Source organism: Gouania willdenowi, chromosome 13 (genome assembly GCF_900634775.1).
Source record: "Gouania willdenowi chromosome 13, fGouWil2.1, whole genome shotgun sequence".
In the NCBI taxonomy this organism is placed as follows: Eukaryota; Metazoa; Chordata; class Actinopteri; order Blenniiformes; family Gobiesocidae; genus Gouania; species Gouania willdenowi.
The window spans coordinates 22573075-22593410 of NC_041056.1; the positions used below are offsets into that span (position 1 = coordinate 22573075).

At 38.8% G+C, this 20336-nt stretch overlaps 1 protein-coding gene across 8 annotated transcripts in view; it reads right to left on the bottom strand.

Moving 5' to 3' along the window:
• Nucleotides 1–20336, bottom strand: part of mecom (MDS1 and EVI1 complex locus) — a 173128-nt gene that overhangs the window by 15425 nt on the left and 137367 nt on the right. The window contains exons 1-9 of one of the 8 annotated variants that reach the window (XM_028463947.1): nucleotides 16488–17292; nucleotides 15322–15456; nucleotides 7560–7662; nucleotides 7316–7429; nucleotides 6131–6242; nucleotides 5889–6036; nucleotides 5615–5795; nucleotides 745–2119; nucleotides 473–563 (exon numbers count right to left, since the gene is read on the bottom strand). In XM_028463947.1, the coding sequence (XP_028319748.1) occupies nucleotides 473–563; nucleotides 745–2119; nucleotides 5615–5795; nucleotides 5889–6036; nucleotides 6131–6242; nucleotides 7316–7429; nucleotides 7560–7608 (2070 nt within the window). In that variant the 5' untranslated portion in view covers nucleotides 7609–7662; nucleotides 15322–15456; nucleotides 16488–17292. Of the gene's footprint in view, nucleotides 1–472; nucleotides 564–744; nucleotides 2120–5614; nucleotides 5796–5888; nucleotides 6037–6130; nucleotides 6243–7315; nucleotides 7430–7559; nucleotides 7663–15321; nucleotides 15457–16487; nucleotides 17293–20336 lie in introns of those variants that run through there. The other 7 variants (XM_028463945.1, XM_028463944.1, XM_028463941.1 and 4 more) reach the window with 7 other exon arrangements.

The following is a 20336-nucleotide window of genomic DNA, read 5'->3' on the forward strand; positions in this document are numbered from 1 at the left end:
ACAGAGGCCTGGACGCATGCAAGTAGTAAACCTGAAGGCAGAAATTATTTCTTTAAGAGAATATCTTTTTAACACTGTAATCAAAGACACATTATGAGACGCCATGTCACAATGTGCCCTTTCTTTATGCCACATCTGTTTCAGATACCCAGAAAGAAGGTTTAACAGGCAGAAGCTCAGGTAACACTGAAGCCGTGCACTAATCATCATTTATCCTACATAGCTAACTTGACAAGCAATGAAAACATAAAAAGCTCTGATTGGCTGAATGCCATACAAAAAAGCAATTTTGCACTCATAGAAAGTTATTACCACACCATGTATAGCGATTGCTTCACAGTTGGATGGCATTAGTTATTGCGGTCTTAAGTGGATGAGACATTTAAGCCCTTATCAAGTTTTTCCAGATCAAATTCCCTATAAATGACAGCAAGGGGCACTTGTTCTTATGGAAGCTACTGTTAAAACCTACCTGTGGATGAAAGAGGAAGCCGGGAGCGGGCCGCATGTACTTGTCTTTCAGAGTCTCGAACGGATCGCTCATTCTCCTCTTCTCAACCCTGCTAATAGTACATTTCTATCAGCTCTTAACACATGCGAATAAGCAACCAGCAACAAAGCAAACAGCAACACTACCATAAAAAATGCAATAAAGTCAAGATTTTAAACAATATGATATATGGTATAAATATGACCTATTTTAAATTTCAACGTTAGTTTTTGAGATACTGGGAATAACAATACCTATAGATAGGATCCATGAAGAAAGGCGTAGGCCTGGCATGTTGTAAGGAGGTGTCTGCTTTTGGGATTTCCATCACTCCTCTCTCTTCATCGTAGTTTGCGGTTTTCTTGATCTCCTCTTCTTTTGGATTACTTCCACGGCACCTTGGGCCAAGGCTTAAATCAAGTGGCTGCTCTTGACCAACAGTGTGTGAGACAACTGGTTTGGAGGGAGGAAATGAGGCAAACTTGTCTTCCTTTCGCTTTGTAGTGAGGTCAAATGGTGATTCGGTAGAAGATTTGCCATGGGATTTTTTACAGTCATCAGCCGGGGACTGTGGCTCACCCTTCAGGGCGGTAGGTCTGAGATCGCTATCTGCAAAGGGGTAAACTGGGGGAGAGAATGCTGGAAAGAAAGGCAGAGGGAACATAGAGGGGTAGGGAAGGGACCCCACCTTCTTATCTTGCAGTCCAGCTAGCCCTGTAGAGCCAAAGTACTTTTCAGCAATGGAGGCAATGGCCTTAATAGAGTCATTGACAGCTCCTGTTACAGCTGTATGCTCGTCCAGTGAGGATGAGATGAGGGAAGGACCTGGAAAGTCTTTAGCAGCATCACCGTCCATCAGGGCGAGGCTTTGTTGGCCCCCTTCACTGTTCTTCCTTTTGGGAACTTTGCCATTTTCTCTAGCAGCCCTTGTTTCCCTCTCACTGTCCATGTCACTCTCCAGCTCAGAACAAGACGTACTCTCAAGATCACTTCCACTGGGTGTGCTTACATCATCCAGGTCACTGCTTTCGGACTGCTCAATTTGCTTGTTTTGCCGTTTAGTGGAGGAGGACGAACTCTGGGTGTGGAGCACTGTGCCTGGCATTTGACTTCCAGGTGAGCCTCCCTCCTTCCGCAGGGTTTTTAGAAGCTCATGAGCAGTAGGACTTGGAGGCAGCAGTGGACTCTTTGAGCCGGGGCCAGCAACAGTTGCATGGGCCGCCTGTCTGACAGGAGAGCTGGCAGGAATGAGGGGTGGTCGGTGATAGAGTCCAGATGGGAAAAGGCCAGGGAAGCTAAAAGGGAATGCAGGGGTAGCGGGGAAGGTAAGCCCACTGTGATGGCGGCTAGCCCCAAAATAATCAGCCAGACCAGCATTGCTGTGACCCATAGCAAGAGCAGATTTGTCTAATCCAGGAGCACCAGCAAGGGGCATACCCTGGGCAAACAGTCCCCCTGCAGCAAAATGGTTCTTCCCTTCGCAGAAGCGCCTGTGCTTGTTGAGGGAAGAGGTAGTGCTGAACATTTGTCCGCAGTCTTTGCACTTGATCTGTGTGCGACAGTCAGCATGCATGCGCTTGTGGCGACAAAGGTTTGAAAACTGCGTGTAGGATTTGTGGCATACCTCACCTGTGGGAACACAGAGGCACATACAGTGCATGTTAACATTCAACACAAGCACACCTGCAAAAAAACCACATGACACCATCATTCTGCTGAATTACAATTCAGAATAACAGAGTGACACACACAGAGAAAAGGTGTGTCCAGATCCTCAAATGATAAACACATTTGTTTGACTTATTTGTTCTTTAGCTGCCACTCATCAGCTGGACATCAAACCAGATTCCCAGGCCTGTCCAACTCCATTGTGTGTTCCCAGGGAGTCCATAAACAATCCCATCACAGACACACTTAAGGAGATATCGGCACACTCACAAAAAGATTCACACCACTCACAAAAGAAATCACATACACACGTACACACATACACATTCTCAGCCTCCTTCAGTACAATGGCTCTATTTTGAGTTTGTGAAGGAAGTGGATTTGAATGAATCCTATCCTGAGGTCTGGTTCCCAGGGACAGGTCTCACGTCCTCTGCTACCTCTCTTCCCTCCCTCCCCCATGGGCTTTCCCAGTCGCCCCCTCACCTTGTCACCACAGCCTGGGTCCAGCCATCCTCAGCTAAATGACATTTCCACCATCAACCCTAGTAGAGTCTACTGTTGTGCTGTCTGACCCTGGGATGTTGAGCAGAAATGCTGACCCCAAAAAGCAGCACTTCCGTCAGATGTTATCTCCTGTCATTAATATTCTGTCAGCTTTATCTACCACCAATAGATAATTGTAAAAGTGCACAATGCACTCAAGTACATATTGTCTTTTTTGTCGCCTATGTTTTTCGGGGAGGGGGATGGCTACGAGGGGGGACCCATATTTCCTGTCTATTCTTTGACATGTTTTTTTATTAGTTGCACCAAAGCTTTGTTTTAGACACATTTCGATTATGTAATCTAATAAAGTATTTCAGGAGTGTTTGATTCTGCTCACAATATTGTTAGATCTTCAAAACAAGGATAAGGAAGTGGTTAGGTTTGGATTGTGATTACACTTCTGCACACATTGCATGTCCTCCAGACAGAAGGTGCACTAAAGGCAATTTAAGAAAATTGGAAAGAAGAATAAAAAGTATTTCGGACGAGACTGGGATAATAACAAATAATAATAACTATAGTAGGTCTGAAATCAACCTGAAATAATGTAAAAATTTGTTTATTGGCTAATAATCAGACATATTATTCAAATATTTATTTTTTCAATATTATTAATTGTGTGATGCACAGTCATTATACATGTGAATTTGGGATGCTAAATGAGGTAAATAATTAGCATATCTTCTTGGATACGACTACCACATCCAGTTGGTTTGGTCTCTGTGCTCTCATCCTCTTCCTTAGCCAAAAACCTCATATGTTAGGATAATCTCTTAATTGTCTATAACAGTGGTTCCCAAACAGGGGTACGTGTACCCCTAGTGGTACAGGAGCATATTGCAGGGAGTACTCGAAAATATTTGACAATTAATTTAAAAAAAAAAAAACTTCCTTTTTAAGCTACTTTTTTTTTTTAACAAATTCACCACAAATTAACAGTGCTATTGCTTAATGACATACTATATTTTCTTGGAATTTATTGAAACAGGATTATTGTACAATGTTGAGGCCTTTTTTTTAATCACATTTCTGATATTAGGAGGCAATAATTAGCTACATTTTACATAGGAGATTTATTTTTTCTAATAAACTACACTTTAAATTCCGCACATTGTTTTGAATTTGTAGATCAAGCCTCGGGGAACCAATGTTGTGAACCAATGAGACACAGATAGGGGTTTTTTTTTTACAAAAAAGATTGGGAACCACTGGTCTATGAGAACACATTTATATAGTACTGGTAATCCCATTTTTTGTTGTCCAAGTGACTATTCATTCACTAACCATTCACATGTGCACCCTAGGTAGGCAGATCAGGTGTCTATGCCAAGTAACATCGGTTGTAATGTGGGGTACACCCCAGACAGGGCGGCAGTCCATCCTGGAGCCTAAATTGAGACGTGAAGTTCCTGTTTCTTAGAGTGTGATTTAACAAAGTACTTGATAGATTTAATTAAACAGACTAAATATTATATGGAGTGATTAAATACTCAACTACATCCTCCCACACCAACTTAGTTCTGTTGAAATACAGTCACAACAGGCAGAGTTAAGTATATCTGCACAGTCCACAACACATACTGTACATGCACAACAACAAACACTTCATACACACACACACACACACACATACACACACACTAACACACGCATAATCTCTCCCAGGCAACTGTCATGTCTGAAGCAGTAAGTGAATTACTTCTTTAATAACACAGCCATTGGTTATTCTGAAACTTGCATAATGTCTGCTGAGCGACTGGACATCCATGTGATGGGAGCGTAGGAAAGAGAGTTTTACATGTGGTTGCTATTTGTGAGGAATGGTGCCTGTGGTGAAGGCAGATCTGAGATCTTCGGTGGAGCTGAAGCTGCTTTTTTAAAATACAAATTATAAATGTGTGTATGTGTGTTTTCCAGAGAAGAAGAGAAACGGTGTGTAATTAACGTGTGAGTGAAGTCACATCAACGTGAGAGGATGTAAGCAGCCAAAAAATGGGGGAAAAGGTGAAGGTCAGATTGCTTTAGGGGGAAGGAGTTGAGTTGTTTGAAGGGGTGCAAACGTGTAAGGTCAAAATAGTTTGGGAGCAGCATTGTGTGTAGTCAGAAAGAGAACGACATCATCCAGCAGTAGCATTACTATGTGATCAGGCTGGATCGCAGCGAGAGGCAACATTGAGAGGGAAATACTGTGCATGCACATTTAAATATTGATATTAGCACTGTGCAGGTGTGCAGAAAAAGAGAAATCTGCATACTTTTTCAATTTGAAAATGAATATGAACAAAATTTTTAAAAAAATCCACAAAAATTGTATTTCAAAAAGTTGGAAGGAATATAAAGCCCAACATAATATACAAAATAACTCCCAAAACACACAAATAAACAGCAAATTGCACAAAGTACACGAAAAGACATAAAAAGTTCCTAAAATACACAAAATGACTCATAAAACACAAAATGACAACAAAGACAGACAGAACCACTTAAACAAACTAAACAGAATAGCTTCCAGAGACACAAACTGTCAACAAAATTATACATAAAGACAGGAAAATACATGTACAGAAAGAACAAAAATACAGAAAGTGATTCCAAAAACGCACAAATCGACAACATAAATGCAGAAAAATATAACAAGAACACAAAAAAAAAACACAAAATGACTAAATACTGACAAAAAAACAAAACAACTATTTTTTCTCCCCTATATTAATGCTCAGATCAATCATTATTCTAAATGCTGACATGAATGTTGACATTCTCGTGGCCCCCACTGTGATAGAACTGCCCATCCCTGCTGTAGAACATAAACATTTTGAATGTCTATTTTAGCACAAACATCTGAACTTTCTCTTCAAAAAGCAGGTGAAAACATGTGTATTATTATAATGTACTGAGGCGACTTACATAGGTAGGGTCTTAGTGACTTACACATGAAGGGCTTGACACTGCTGTGGATGTGCTTATGCTGCTTGAGGCCCGAAGACGTTGCAAACGTCTTGCCACAGTCGGGGCAGGCATGGGCACGTGCTCCTACATGCTGTGAGCGTATGTGCCTCTGTAGGTTACTGGGGTCTGTGAACACCTGCTGGGGGAAGGAACCATGCAGACACAAGAGGGAGTTACTATCAGCGATAAGGAGGGAAAAATGGACACATCCCGACAAAAGCTATCACTGTACCTTTGAGCAGTTTTCACATTCATAGTGTTTCCCACTGTCGTGCGACATCTGATGTCGAATCAGGTTTGATTTCCAGTTGAAGGCCTTGGGACACTGGTCACATTTATACTCTCTGTCCTCAGAGTGGGACAGAGTGTGTCCTTCCAGGCTGCAGGAGACCAACAACCAAAACCTGATTAACTTTGTGTTTCAGGTGCAAAGAAAAATCTAATATTCAGAACAATCCATTTAAATGTGTGTACCTCTGGATATCAGGAAAAACCTGGTCACACTCCTTACACTCATGTAGGCCGTGGGACATGTGGAGAGGTAGCAAGTCTTCAGGTTCTTGGGCTTTCAGGTCATTTTCACCAACTGTGTACAAAAAATACTATTAGGAATTTAAATAGTAAAAGTAATAATAAAGCTGTTTGATTCACTCTCCGCAGGGGGAGAGCTCTGTCTCATGTGAGGCAATAATAATAATAATACTTAAGGTATTTGTCAAATAAGATTTATTTAAGAATGAATGTAAGCATATTTTGCATGAGATAATGTATTAACACTGTGATCTTTATTTGAAGCTGCTGGAATGTATCATTTTTAATCAGATAAAGACATACTGTAGATCAATAAATCAAAGATAATTTGCTGAAAAAAGACGTGAAAGATTAAAAGTAGCGCTCGAAACTTTGTTTTGTTCTCCACTGTGAACACTCGGTTTATCTACAGTGTCGGAAAAAAAAGTTTTGTGCATTGCATTGTGGGATGTGGAAACCCATAGATGGATGAATAGTAGTGTTTTTACTTCATTATACCATGATTTATTGTGTTTATTGCTTAAAATATTTCTTGGTTTTTTTTTAATAGACTGTACGTTGCAGCAAAACAATGGTGGGTGATTATTTTTAGGGATTACACCGAACGATAGATAGATAGATAGATAGATAGATAGATAGATAGATAGATAGATAGATAGATAGATAGACAAATAGATAGACAGACAGACAGACAGATAGATACACTTTGTCAGCAGTCAGTCAATCAAGCAGCAGAGAAGATTAAATACTCTAAAAAATGTAATGTTATAATCATAATTTTTTCAAAAACATCCGAATCTGTCCGAGATTGAATGTCTGGCGGAGTGAAGTGATATCACGAGAAATCCTGGTGAACAAACGACAACAACAATGGTTTCTAGCTAATCACTATCCTCCAGGTCTGGTAAAAAAAACTGAGAAATCATGGTACGAATGAAGGAAAAATACTTCTATGCATCAGTCTACAGGACTCTACATTCCACAATGTGTGAAACTTTCCCACCAATAAAAAAATATCTTCTCCAGCAGCTTTAATATTTTTCCATTGAATATTACATCGTGTCATTTGACAGTAATCCTCATCAAACAAAGAGTGGACGTGAATGAATTTATAAGTTTAAGTCAGACCTGGATTGAGGAAGGAGGATGGAGGCATCCCACACGGTTGCTTCTGGTGATCCAGCAGCTGGTTGCGAGACTCAAAGTGCTGGTCGCAGTCCTCACAGCGGTACTGCCTCTCCTCTGCAAAATGTAAGAGAGAAAAATTAGCATCAGGTGTGTGTGTGTGTGTGTGTGTGTGTGTGTGTGTGTGTGTGTGTGTGTGTGTGTGTGTGTGTGTGTGCTTGTCTGAGTGTGTGCTTTTGAGACAAACCGTGAATATCAGGGGCCATTATGTTGCATGGAAACTCCTCAGCCTTCATGTAAAGTAGTAGCTCCTCACTGGGAAAAATCTCTCTGGTGACTTTGTAGAAGATCTGCAACACAAGAACACTTTTAGTTGGAACGCGTTTCTTTCTTAAAAATCTAAATACAGCAAAGCATATTTTCAATGCAGACACACAAAAGGCAACTTATGTTCACATAAAAGAAGAAATGTACATGTGAAAATCTTCACTCATTAACTTTTTAATATTTACTATGTACAACATCCAAATAAAAGCACCAAAAAGAGAGAGAAAAGAATCAAAATCAAAATATGAAACGAACAAACAAACAAACATGAAAACAATAACCACTTCTGGGGTGTTTATGATACTAAATATTAGTGTGTCTTAGGTGTTTCCCATATCCTTTAGTGGATCCATTTAATCAGCATATTATGAAAGCGTGTTCCAGTGAGTGTGAGAGTCATGTTTGAGAATCAGCTGAGAGACTCTGGGAAGGAGCTGCTTCCCATTACGGCACAATAGCCTTTCTCTTTGAAACAATCAGACACCAATGTATTTTTGGCAGGCAGTGGGGAATTCACAAAGTGCCTTCCTCTGCTGTGTCAACATGACAATGATAATAGAGGAATTTAGTTGAAACGTGATTGGTGGGTGGGAAAGAGTGGGTCACAGGTACAGTACTGAGCATCTCAGACCGGGGGTTATGACACCAAGAGTCACTGTGGCTCCAGACAGATGACGAATAATGAAATCTCATGAGGAACAAAGGGGATTTTTTTTTGTCTTTCTGAAATGTGATTGAGAATGTCTGACACTACTGAGTGTCAGACTTTCACTGAGTGTCCGAAAGTCTCTGATATCTATCACTTAAGTTATGCCCACCATGGTGCGAGAAACATGAATAAAACTTTTCTTTTTTTCATGATCAGACCTTATTGATCAGTAAGGGACTCAGAATCTGATGATAATTTAAAAGGTGAAAAGTTTTCCACCAAAAATAAACGCTTTAAAGTGTAAGCATGGACAGACATTAGAGCATTAATTATTTCCTTCAAAATAAAAGCACACCTTTTTCTAATTTTTTTTTGCCCCATTCCCATGACGAACTGAAAATACGTTTTGGGTGAAAGACACGAGTTGAGAATTCCGGCATGGTTTTTATTATAAAGATCCAATGCTCTGTGGTTAACAAACACTGTCCTAATCAAATATACTGTATTGTGAACTTAGTAAACAGGTTGTACAGACAACTACAACTATCCAAGCCAGGTGAGACACTAAAGAAGTTCTTTACAAACTTAATGTAGTTTGTTAAACTGGTAGATGTCTGGAAGACTAGCTGTTCACATATGGGCGGTTAGTGACAGCCAGGTTGCAGCTTCATTTATCTTGTATAGAAAAGGATGCTGAAGGGAGCAAATTGGGATTTAAGATATTGTGATTTAGAAAAGATCAGACAGGCCTGCAATAACCCACTCCAAGTGAGTGATACTGAGGCTGAGGATGAAGGCCATTTGGAAAGCTACCAGGTACCAGGCCGAGGCCTTGGAACATAAAACTTAATGGACGGTGTCAAATCCATTCTGTTTGTTGAAGTAAGCGACCACAATAATCACCGTTATACATTTGGGGAATACATTTACTATACTGCTGACTCAAAGTTTGTCTTTGCTACTAAGTGTATGAATAAAATGGAGTGCATTTCAAGTTAGGAAAGAAACACACAGCTACATGAGGGTGACTGCCAACCAGGAGTTCCCCTGCTACACCCAATCCTACGAGAGCAGCCTCCGATAAACACAAGAAACAAGCAGGCAGTGGCAGATTGCAGCGCTGTAGACAGTGTGTGTGTGTGTGTGTGTGGGGGAATTATGAAGCACGTACACACGGTGGCTTGAAATAATTATGGAGATAAGAGTGGGGGTCTGAGTTCACACTGTGAGGAACCTACTGCCTCCGCTTTATGGTTTCAAGAAGATGTGATCAGTTTTGTCACAATAACAAAAATGACTGTAGAGAATGTCTATTCTTACCACTCTGTCCCTTACTATAGCTGGTAGGGGTGTTGGAAAAAAAAAATATTTGGCAATATTGCGATTCTCGGATCGATTCAAAATGCATTCATGTAAATTTTTTATTATTTTTTTATTTCCTTAATTTTTTTATTTTAAATTCAAAGGTTATTTTTTTTACCTTTATTTAACCAGGTAAGTCTTTTCCACTGCAGGAGACATTGTAACTACACAAAGAAGTGCGTTGAAACCTCGGCATGAAGACCAGCTTGTGTTTTTTCAATAAAAATTATGCATTTATTTATTGTTCTAGGCATATACTTCAGTTAAATTGCACTAAAGTCAAAGTGTAAATTTGAGTGTAAAATATGCCAATAAATTATATTTCACACATAATATTCTCATGAAGGTGTACAAATTTACAGATTAGTTGTTTCTTAAGTCATATATATATATAATATAATATTGGGAAATATCGCATCGTATCGTGACCTATGTATCGGGATACGAATCGTATCGCCAGATGCCAGGCAGTACACACCCCTAATAGCTGGTAAAGATCAAAAGCAATAAAAAAGATCAGACGTCTTAATCTGACAGTTTTGTTGCCTTGACACCCTTAGTCATTAGCAGTGTAAACAAAGTCCCATTTCCCTGCAGGTCACACCCTGTTGGCCAATGCCTTTCTCACACAGAGCTCATTCGACAGGTATGTCATTCATTTAAGCTGTTCTGCCAGAGTAAACTCTGGGTCCTGAGAAGCTGAAACATTAACATCCCTCAAATATGTAGTACCTCATTAAGGAAATACCAAAAAAAACAAAAAAAAAAAAAAAAAAAAAAAAAAACACCAACTTTGGAAAATAAAAGGGGGTCAATCAAATATTAGAATAAATAAATAATATCAGCCTGCATCTAAAATCTCCAATTTTATTGGATTTTTCAGGGAATAATCTTACTTTTAAGGTTAAAGTTTAAAAAACCAATTGGTTCATAATAAATTGGTCAGTTTTTCCTCATACTTACTGTTGCTGACTATTGTTCTCTATTTGAGTAACGTCACATGATCAAGCCTTTTCCTGATTAGCCTTCTCCCTTTGAAAATGATTCAAAATGCACAATACACTTTATATTTGACTTTTCTATCTTTTCTACCTTGTACATATACACTACTGGTTAAAAGTTTTAGAACACCACACTTTTTCTAGTTTTTTACTGAAAATTATTCAGTTTATTGTGTCATTGCACTCTGAAATGAAAGCTTAGAACAAATAAGCAATTTGAGTTGAAAAATAAATCATGGAATCCATGAACAATACTGTTCACCTGTTTTTAAACAGACCGAGGGGGTTGTAAGTAACCAGGAAAAGTTGGAACACCTCTAGGAATTAATAGCACCAGATTTCAAGGCTGATTCAACCTCCATTGCTGCAGAACAGCTTTATATAGTTAACCCACTTCATGTTTGATGAAAAACGCATATTTGTATAACTGAAATGTACATTATTTTTCAGTTTTGAGTAACCAAAAAAACTTTTTTTATTAACCTCTGGCTATTCAGTAATTACCTTTGCACCATTTCAAGCTATTCATTGGACTTGAATTACAATAAATAACTGGATAAATGAGGGTGTTCTAAAACTTTTGACCGCTCGTGTATATCTTTATTTTGTTTGAAATGATTGCAATTATTGTTAATATACTTTACTTTTATTTCTTTGGTTTTGTTCTTTGTTTCAAATATAGTGTAAGAGGACAGCAAAGAAATAGGAATTTCATTGTACAGGGAAACATGTTTCTTTACTGTGCATGTGACAAAAAACACGTCTTGAATCTTTTTTAACATTCCACATTACAACATAAGTAAGTGAAGTATGTGTGACTCGTGCTGGTATCGCGTCGGATCAATATCGGTATTGTCCAACACTCCATGCAGCAGCATCAGATCAAAAGTGAAAAAAACTCTTCCGTATATTCTTTATTTTGGGTTTTGAGGTTTTAAGGTTGAATATGCATTGCTTCACTTACTACTGCAATTTGACTTTTTCTTCTTGTGAATCCACTGAGCAAATGTCAGCGTTTTGTCACTCCATTGCACTCAATAGTCAGAGGGAATCAATAGGTTGAATAAGATTAACCGTCATATCCCTCTGCACTGTCCTATGAAAGGCTCTTTAGTGTCTCGTCAAATAATGTTAATTAGGCTTTGAATCCATTTTTCTTGTGGTTGAATTGGCCGAGTGAGGAGCGCGGTGAAGGCTTTTTAAGCCCCATAATTGTCCTAATTATCCTAATGAGCAAACACGCTGCTGATGGAGGGATCTGTGGCAGAACGACTCAAACGGACGAGTTCAGTGCATTCACAAACAAATGAGGGCATCAGCAGCGCACGAGCCAGTTAAAGGCTGACACCAGGCTGTCATTTTCACTTTAAAAACACAAGAAATACAAGTTTGTTTAATCAAGTTATGTTGCTAAAAAGAGATACATAGATTATACAAGTGCATCAGATCATTAGGGGTGAATTCTAATGTGTAAGTAGGAGGAATAATTTGATTAGAGCTGGGCAATAGATCGTGATTCAAGGTATATTGAGTCTTCTATTTTGGCGATATAGAAAATGACAATATCGCATATATCGAGATATATCTAGATTTTTTTTCATTGTTTTTATTTATACAATCGCACAGCACAAATCACATCATACAATGTATTTAATATTATTCATAGTGTACAGTCAAACAGTGTCCTTTACAATTTTTCCACATTTCTGAGATATATATTTTCATAGCTTATTTTGTATTGAAATACTTGTTTTAGGAGTCGCTGCTTTCCTTACTTCTCAGAACAGCATGAAAAGATGGATTTCTGAGTACCCTAACCCAGATCTTCCCATAAACAAGCCACACTGCAGAACTCACTCACACGTGCTGTCCCTTATAGGAGAAAAAGCCTTAAGTGGCACATATTTTGCACCTGTTTGTTAATACATCTTCGTCAGCAAATTGAACACAGAATTGTCTTTTGGGTAAGACTTTATTGAGTTAAAACTATTGAGATTAATATTTTATATTGCCATTTTGAGAAAAAATATCTACTGTATATATGAGTTTCGGTCCATATCGCCCAGCCCTAATTCACTGTTCATGAAACTCTCTTTTCTTTTCCTCTTTCTTGCTGCTTTTCTGTGGCTACTAATATGTTAAGTTATTAAAAAGAAAAGCTCATTTAAAAACACATTCGTGGTTATATTTACATGATACACTAAAAATATATGAAGCTAATACAGGGAAATTAGGCAGGGTATTAAATTCCTAGTTTAAATACCTGGTTACAGAAGTCTCGTTGCTCAAAGACAAATGCAGAAAGCAAGTCCTTAAAATAAATAGATGGGATGTGATTTCTTTTTTTCGCTAATGACTTTTATAGATCCCACAGTTGCTTTTCTCAAGATTGATTTTTATCGTCAAAGAAGTGGAATTGATGAGGAAACATTAATGGAGAGAAAATAAGTAATGCTCTCAAGCTGTTCTTCCAGCAAGAAAAAAATAAAAGACTATTTAGTCGTTCGTTCTCTCTCCGCGCACACTCATTCATTCCTCTCTCGCTCCTTCCCTCTCCAGAGGTTGGTCATAAAGTTTTATGATAAACAGAACTGGATTAGAAAAAAAAAAGAGAGAGAGAGAGAGAGAGAGAGGATGGAGGCCAGTTTGACTCACACTGGCAGAGCTGAACTGGTGCACGAAAAGAAGCAGGACTGAATAATGAGCAACACACCTGAGTATAGCTGCCATTGTGTGTGTGTATGTGTGTGTGTCTGTGAATAAATCACCCAACAAATCATCATTGCCAATGTTATAGAATGGAAAGGCAAAGCAACTCCATTTTACAGGGTAAGAAATATGTGAGGACTGGTAATTTAAGATGTGAGATTACACTCATGCATTCAAACACACATCATGGACACATGTAACTACAGGTGGGCACACACACACATACACACACACACACATAGACACACTGACAGCCCCCTTCACAGGAATGGACCACCCCATTAAGTCTATTCATTTTAATGCTACAGCCAGGCTTTGTGAGATGCTACAGTCGATGCTTTGAAAAACACAACTGTTGGCCGGAAGGCTTAAAGACAGCACATTGTGCTATGTTGTGACAGTGTGTAATACTTAACAATCACCTCATCATAGCCATGTCCGTGACCTGTCTAAGCCTTACACAGCCACCCAAGCAGAACCACAGTGTTGACAGGGAGTCACACCTCGTATGGAGGGCAGCTCTGAAAAGCTTCTCCCTGCCTGTTTGCATCCCTGTGTCCGTTTCCAGAGAGCAGATAAGTCCTTTTTGTCAAGCTTCTCAACTTCACTGTGTGCGTTTTTTCTTACAAGCTTCAGTTTTTCACACTCTTTTCCTTCGCCACCCCCAGCAATATTGAACAATTAATGTGTGTGTGAAATGAGGGCCATGCAGGGAATTGTTTCCTGGAAGGATGTTGATAAAAAAATCTAAAAACTACCAGTGCGTCTATAGCAGAGACGGGCAACTTCTATCAGAGCAGGGGATTGTTTGATCTGAGGGCCACATTATCAACATTCATGTGTTTTGAATTCATTTTGTCTGTTTTCTAGTCAAAATGGCAAATTTATGTTCCATTTTTGTTGTATTTTTTGTGTTATTGTTGTCATTTTGTGTATTTCTCTGTTAGTTTGGGCACTTTCTTTGGCATTTTGTGTGTCTTTGAAGTCCATATATGTTGTTTTTGCAGTCATTTTTGTGTGTAAGTGGTTGTTTAGTGTGTCTTTGTTATTCATTTTGTGTATTTTTGTTGACATTTTGTGCACTTTCTGGAGTTTTGCATGTTATGTTGGGCTTCATATAACTTCCAACTTCATGAATTACAACTTTGTTTTGAGGGCCGCACAAAATTCGACAAAGGGCCGCTTTCTGTGGCCCCCGAGCCATCAGTTGCCTATGTCTGATCTATAACATAATACGTCCTAATCCTGCTGATCTGAAGAAATAGTTTAAAATGACAACAAACACTTCAACTTAAGTGTGTTTAGGCACATCCACATGTGCCAAGAAGTTTAGCTTTCACGCCTAGAAAGTGCTTTTCTGTGTGGATGGAGCGCTGACGGGGCGGGGGTGGTGGGGGGAGGAGGAGGAGGAGGAGGGGGATTACAGAGGCCCCCATGTGTACAGCACGCACCTCTGAGCAGCCAGGTGAGCAGCTAAAGCACTGTGACATTCCTGGCATATCTCAGAGTTTATATCGTGACTTTGGAAGTGTGTGGAACTATCATCCTCTGCAGCCGCCTCTGATCCTGCCCTGTGGTCTTTGTACGGCAGAAGAAAACACACAGCGAGACAGCACAGGAGACTCGGTGGTGGAGTGTGTGGCACGGTGGATACGTGCTGAGAAGAACCAGGGTGGGCCGTGACTGATGAGACGATCTCCCTTAGACCACAATAACCCCCTTTTAACAACCTGCAGACCGGAAAATACAAGGAAAGCTGCTGGTGTCGGTGTTGTGTTAAAAAATCTAAAAAGTTTAACGGTCTGATTCATTGCCCCCACACACCCACATTTCTGATGACGCATCATCATTAGGAGGTCAGAATTAGAGTCTGACTCCATGTATTTCACCCAATTAAAACGTAAATATGTATCTTTTACTTTGCTGGTGTTGTCTAGGCAGTGCAGTCTTCTTCCACATACCTGATCATTTATCTGGCACGCTGTCAGGTTATGCTCCTGAGTCGCAGGGGAAAAGTGGATGTACTTCAACCAACTCCCGCTATCTGGTCTGCTGGCATCCACACAGAACTTTACATGGCCTGATCTGTCCAAGATCTGAAAGGGAGAAGATGTATAAGAGACACGTTAAGATGGAGTGAGACCTTCATCATGTTTCAGACCAGGATACACACACACACACACACACACACACACACACACACACACACACACACACACACACACACACACTGAAATGCATAAAAAATACTGAAATCCACAAAATTAAGATAAAAAAATAAATAACAACAGAAAAATAATTCTCAAAGGATCTTGAAAAAATGCTTTGTATGTCTTAGAATGAGAGGACGTTTAGAATATTTTATATGATGTATGACATAACTATATATATATATATATATATATATATATATATATATATATATATATATATATATATATATATATATATGTGTGTGTGTGTGTGTGTGTAAAACCAATACAATATAGTCCAATAAGTCTTGCAAACTTGACTGATATAATTTCAAAAACATAACTATACAACAATGGGCAACACAACAAATAATAATTAAAAAAAAATAATCTATATATATATATATATATATATATATATATATATATATATATATAGACAGACTTAGTGATAACTTGTTTTGAGGGAGGCAAACGAAAAAAAAGAAATTTGATTTATTTTTTAAATGTATTGCTTAAAAAAAAAAAAAAAACACACACATTTGGCAAAAACAACAAGAACATCAGGAATATAAGATAATAATAATAATAATAATAATAATAATAATAATAATAATAATAATAATAATAATAATATACGTAGGCCTGTATGTTTTAAAGTTAAAACAAAACAGCAACAAACACAACTAGTCAAATCATCAAATCATTGTAAAGTATTAATAAATTAAAGTATTAAACGGCAGTTATAACCCAAATAGAGGAAACCGGGAGCGATAAAAGAATTATGGAAACAATTGTTTTAGATGCAAATCTTTTTCTGTCTTTGTAAACTGCGCCATGGAATAAATATTTAGGTTTTATAAAGCGATCGGCCGAACATGATGCTTAGTTTAAGGCGCAGGGGAAAAAATACAAAACATGTTATTTTGTCTTACCGTTCCAAGTTGTTTTCACTTCACGTGCGCATGAAAAAACTTCACCGGATAATCGTAAAAAAGTACATAAATAATGTGTTTTCAAAAAGTCGTGAATGACAACACGGTGTTAAAGATAAACAGTGAAAGTCTGAGGTTGATGAGGCTCGGTGCGCTCCCCGGGTAACTGGCCTCCTCAAGCCCCGGAATGACGCCGCGTCTCTCGGACTGAGCCCGGCTCTCCTCCCCGGTGCTCCGCTGCAGCGGCGGGTGAAAATAAATCCCTCTGTAACTAAACTCTAGAGTCTCCTCTGCTCTCACAGTCCCGCAAACACCGCAGGAGCCGAGCATCAAGTTGCTCACAACTTTTCGGTGCGTGTGGTGCGCTTGAGCCGGTGCGCTTGTCTTGTCCTCCTCCCTGTCCTGTCCCTGTGTCCCCTCCTGACGCACCCAGGTGTCCTCTCCAATCCTCTGGCAAGCCTTTCAACTCATTATTTCTCTCTTCCTCTGTTGCTCTCTCCTCCAACACTGTCGCCTCTGTGATGATAGCACACTGATTCAGAGAGGGGGGTTTACGCATCGCCCCCTCTGGGCTGCGCGGACAGTTTGTGAAGATGGTTCTTATTCGCAGATTTGGTGCTGCGCGTCCATCCCCTGCACAGTGAGACAGGACGGGCCCCCGCTCCCAAAGCACCGCTCCCCGCACTAAATTGTAAGGTGGCAGAGGCAGGGGCCCCGGGGTTGGAGAGGGTGAGCGGGGTCAGGGAGAGGTCGAGATGGGGCTTCAGAAGGGATGAACTCATGCACACGCAGGCGAGCACACTTTAATAAAGCAACATTAGCATCAAAGCGATGCGTTTCTAAGTTTCCCCAGCACGGCTCGTTTTTTTAAAAAAACATTTTATTTTTTTTATAGCTGCCAAAGTTAGGCCTTTAGATGCATCTCAGTTTCTTATACTCTCATGACTTTTCCGACCATTTGTGTGTTAGGTTTACCTGGAAGTTTAAGTCATTTGAGTTAAAGAACATAAGTCATAAAGGATTTCCAAACTTTTCCAGTTGAAGGCTCAAAAACAAACATTGGTTCTCGGTCAGCCCCAAACACAACCAGGGGGCTGATAAATAACACTACCAACCTTTACATGTATTATTATTATATTAAACAAAATAAAATAATTAAATAAATAACATTTGTTCTATTGTTGTTGTTGTTTTTTTTTTTTTTTATCAAAGCTTATGAACATTTGATCTAATTGGATTTGAGAATTAGTTCACACAATTTTACTTTGCCGAATACAGCAACTAAAACAAAAACCCGTCTGAAATCCAGGATAAATGATTTATTATGAGGGGAACATTTCATTTGTTCCAAATCCCGGGTTTACAGTTTAAAACACTGACATCTTCCACTTAAGAAAAAAAACAAAAACAAGTGTAAGTTTTACAATAATTGTAAAGACGTTGTGGTTATATATATATATATATATATATATATATATATATATATATATATACCTGAAGAAGGTAATGCAATATTAGGACCAATGAGTCCATAAATCTTATTCACCATCTTCTTGCACCTGCTTTACGCACAGCCACACACACTTTAATTTCTGCACGATTTCATTGAACTCAACTTAATCTAAAGTCGACACTGTGAATAAAAATCAAGCTCATATTCTAAAGAGATGTCCTTATTGTCTGTGAGCGGACTTTATTCTAACAGCCGCAGAGGACCATGCAGCAGGCTTTGGCTGATGAGAGCAGATGATGATGGATAACTCCTCACGCTGTGACATTGACCTTCCATTCCAGATAATGCCCATTGTTTTATGAAATCGCGGTGTAAATGTGCAGGAAGGACAGGAAAAATCACGTGTAAATAAGGCAGGACCCCGCCACCGATTCCCACCGTCTGGGACGTCCCTGAGAACCGAGGAGAGACCCCGGTCCGACCCGGTCATTGATTTCCTGCCACCCTTAGACTAGTCCATTGTTGGAGGCCTTTTTAATTTAGCCATAAATTGGGAAAGCTCAAGTCGAATGAGCTGTTCTATTTTCTCCCTGTCAGAATGAGGGATTTGTTTTATGATGCATTGTGTATTAAATACAAGTAATCTAGGAAAGTGATTGCACCCCCGGCCTCTGTGGGTCCGACAGAGGATGCTGATGGAGACAGAGAGCTGTGCACGAGGATCACAGGAGTAAAAAGAGGAGGATGGACCTGCACAGGGTTCTGGGTACACATGGGTACATGACTTGGAGCTCTTTTTTTGGCACGGGCCTAAGTAACTGTGCTGTAATTTGTTTAGTTCCCAGAAGGTGGCGCACTCAACTGAACTGATTTTTTTTTTTTTTAAAGACAGTTTAAAAATCGAACAGTATATGTTTTTATATTATATTTTTAAAAAAATCTCTTTTACATCTTTATTAGATGATTTATGGAAAAACTAATTATTTATTGACCAAGGAAGGATTTCAAAATTTGCTGAAACTAAGTAATCTCCTCCAGGGATTATTAGTTTTATTGTAATTTTTCTTTTCTTTAAAAAAACAAACAAAAATAAAATAATAATAATATTATTTATTGCTTAAATAAATTCATGGTTTTCCTCCAGTGTTGTTTTTATTCTGTACATCAGGGGTGTCAAACTTATTTTAGTTCAGGGGCCAAACACAGAGCATTTTGATCTCAAGAGGGCCACAGATTGTAAACAGGATTATGAGTAATTTCAACTGTAGCATTATTGTTTATTTATTTGTTTATTTGTTCATGGATCCCCATTAGCTTCCACCATGGTGGTTGTTAATCTTCCATAAAAAAAGACTGTAGTACATATAAAAACAGAAAAATTAAAGACAGTTAAAAATATACAGAAACATTACATTACATTACATTGTGCCCTGGTTTGCACTTGTACGTATACATAAAATACAAAATATGTGAGAAACTGACAATATCCAAACAATAAGTGACAGATATCAGTCCCAACAGGGTCTTCATTTTAAATTTCCTACATTTGTGAACAATTTCTATTCAATCAAGAAAAATGTTACGTAACAATTTAAGGAAAATTAAAATATTTTGTAAACATTTTGAGTTTTTGATTTGTTTTTTTTTTTTCTTCCAACAGTTCAACATTAAACATGACTCAGGAAAAACTGTGAGGCCCTGCAAATATTGTTGAGTTTCATTTACACAATGATTCATGTCATTTTTACTTTCTCCTGTGGGACGAATTGGATGCTCCTAAGGGCCAAATTTTGCACCCGGGCCTTGAGTTTGACACGTGCTGTACATTGATTAATGTAATAATAATAATAATAAATGATTTTTTAGCATTACAGTGAGTAACATATTTTCTCAATTGCAAAAGGTAAAAAAAAAAGTGACGACACGCTGCCATTGTGGACCATTTTTCTCATCTGTGCTAACCGCAGCACATAATGTGTACAATATTAATGCCTGGAACTGTTGGATGGGACATAAAAGATTCAGCTGTATGTGCTGCATATATAATCACATGAACGAGCAGCCCATAAACGCCCCTGAATCATCAAGAAAAGAGCAATGGGGTGAATGTAAAACACTTGTACTGTGATGATCTGCAAGGCATAGCCGTAATTTATACGTGTTTGAGCAATCCGCCCTAAACATATAGTGATGTGCGTGGATTGAACAGGCCTGTTTTATCTGAATTATGATATGTATATTTGTCAGAACCGTCACACCAAAAGAAACAGCGGCGTGGAAAAGCTGTTTATCAACAAATTACAACCCAAACACATTCAGGCTTCAGGGTACGTTAGTTCCAACTATCATGCAACACAGTGTTTCATACTTATTTAGAGAGGCTGTGAAAACAGGCA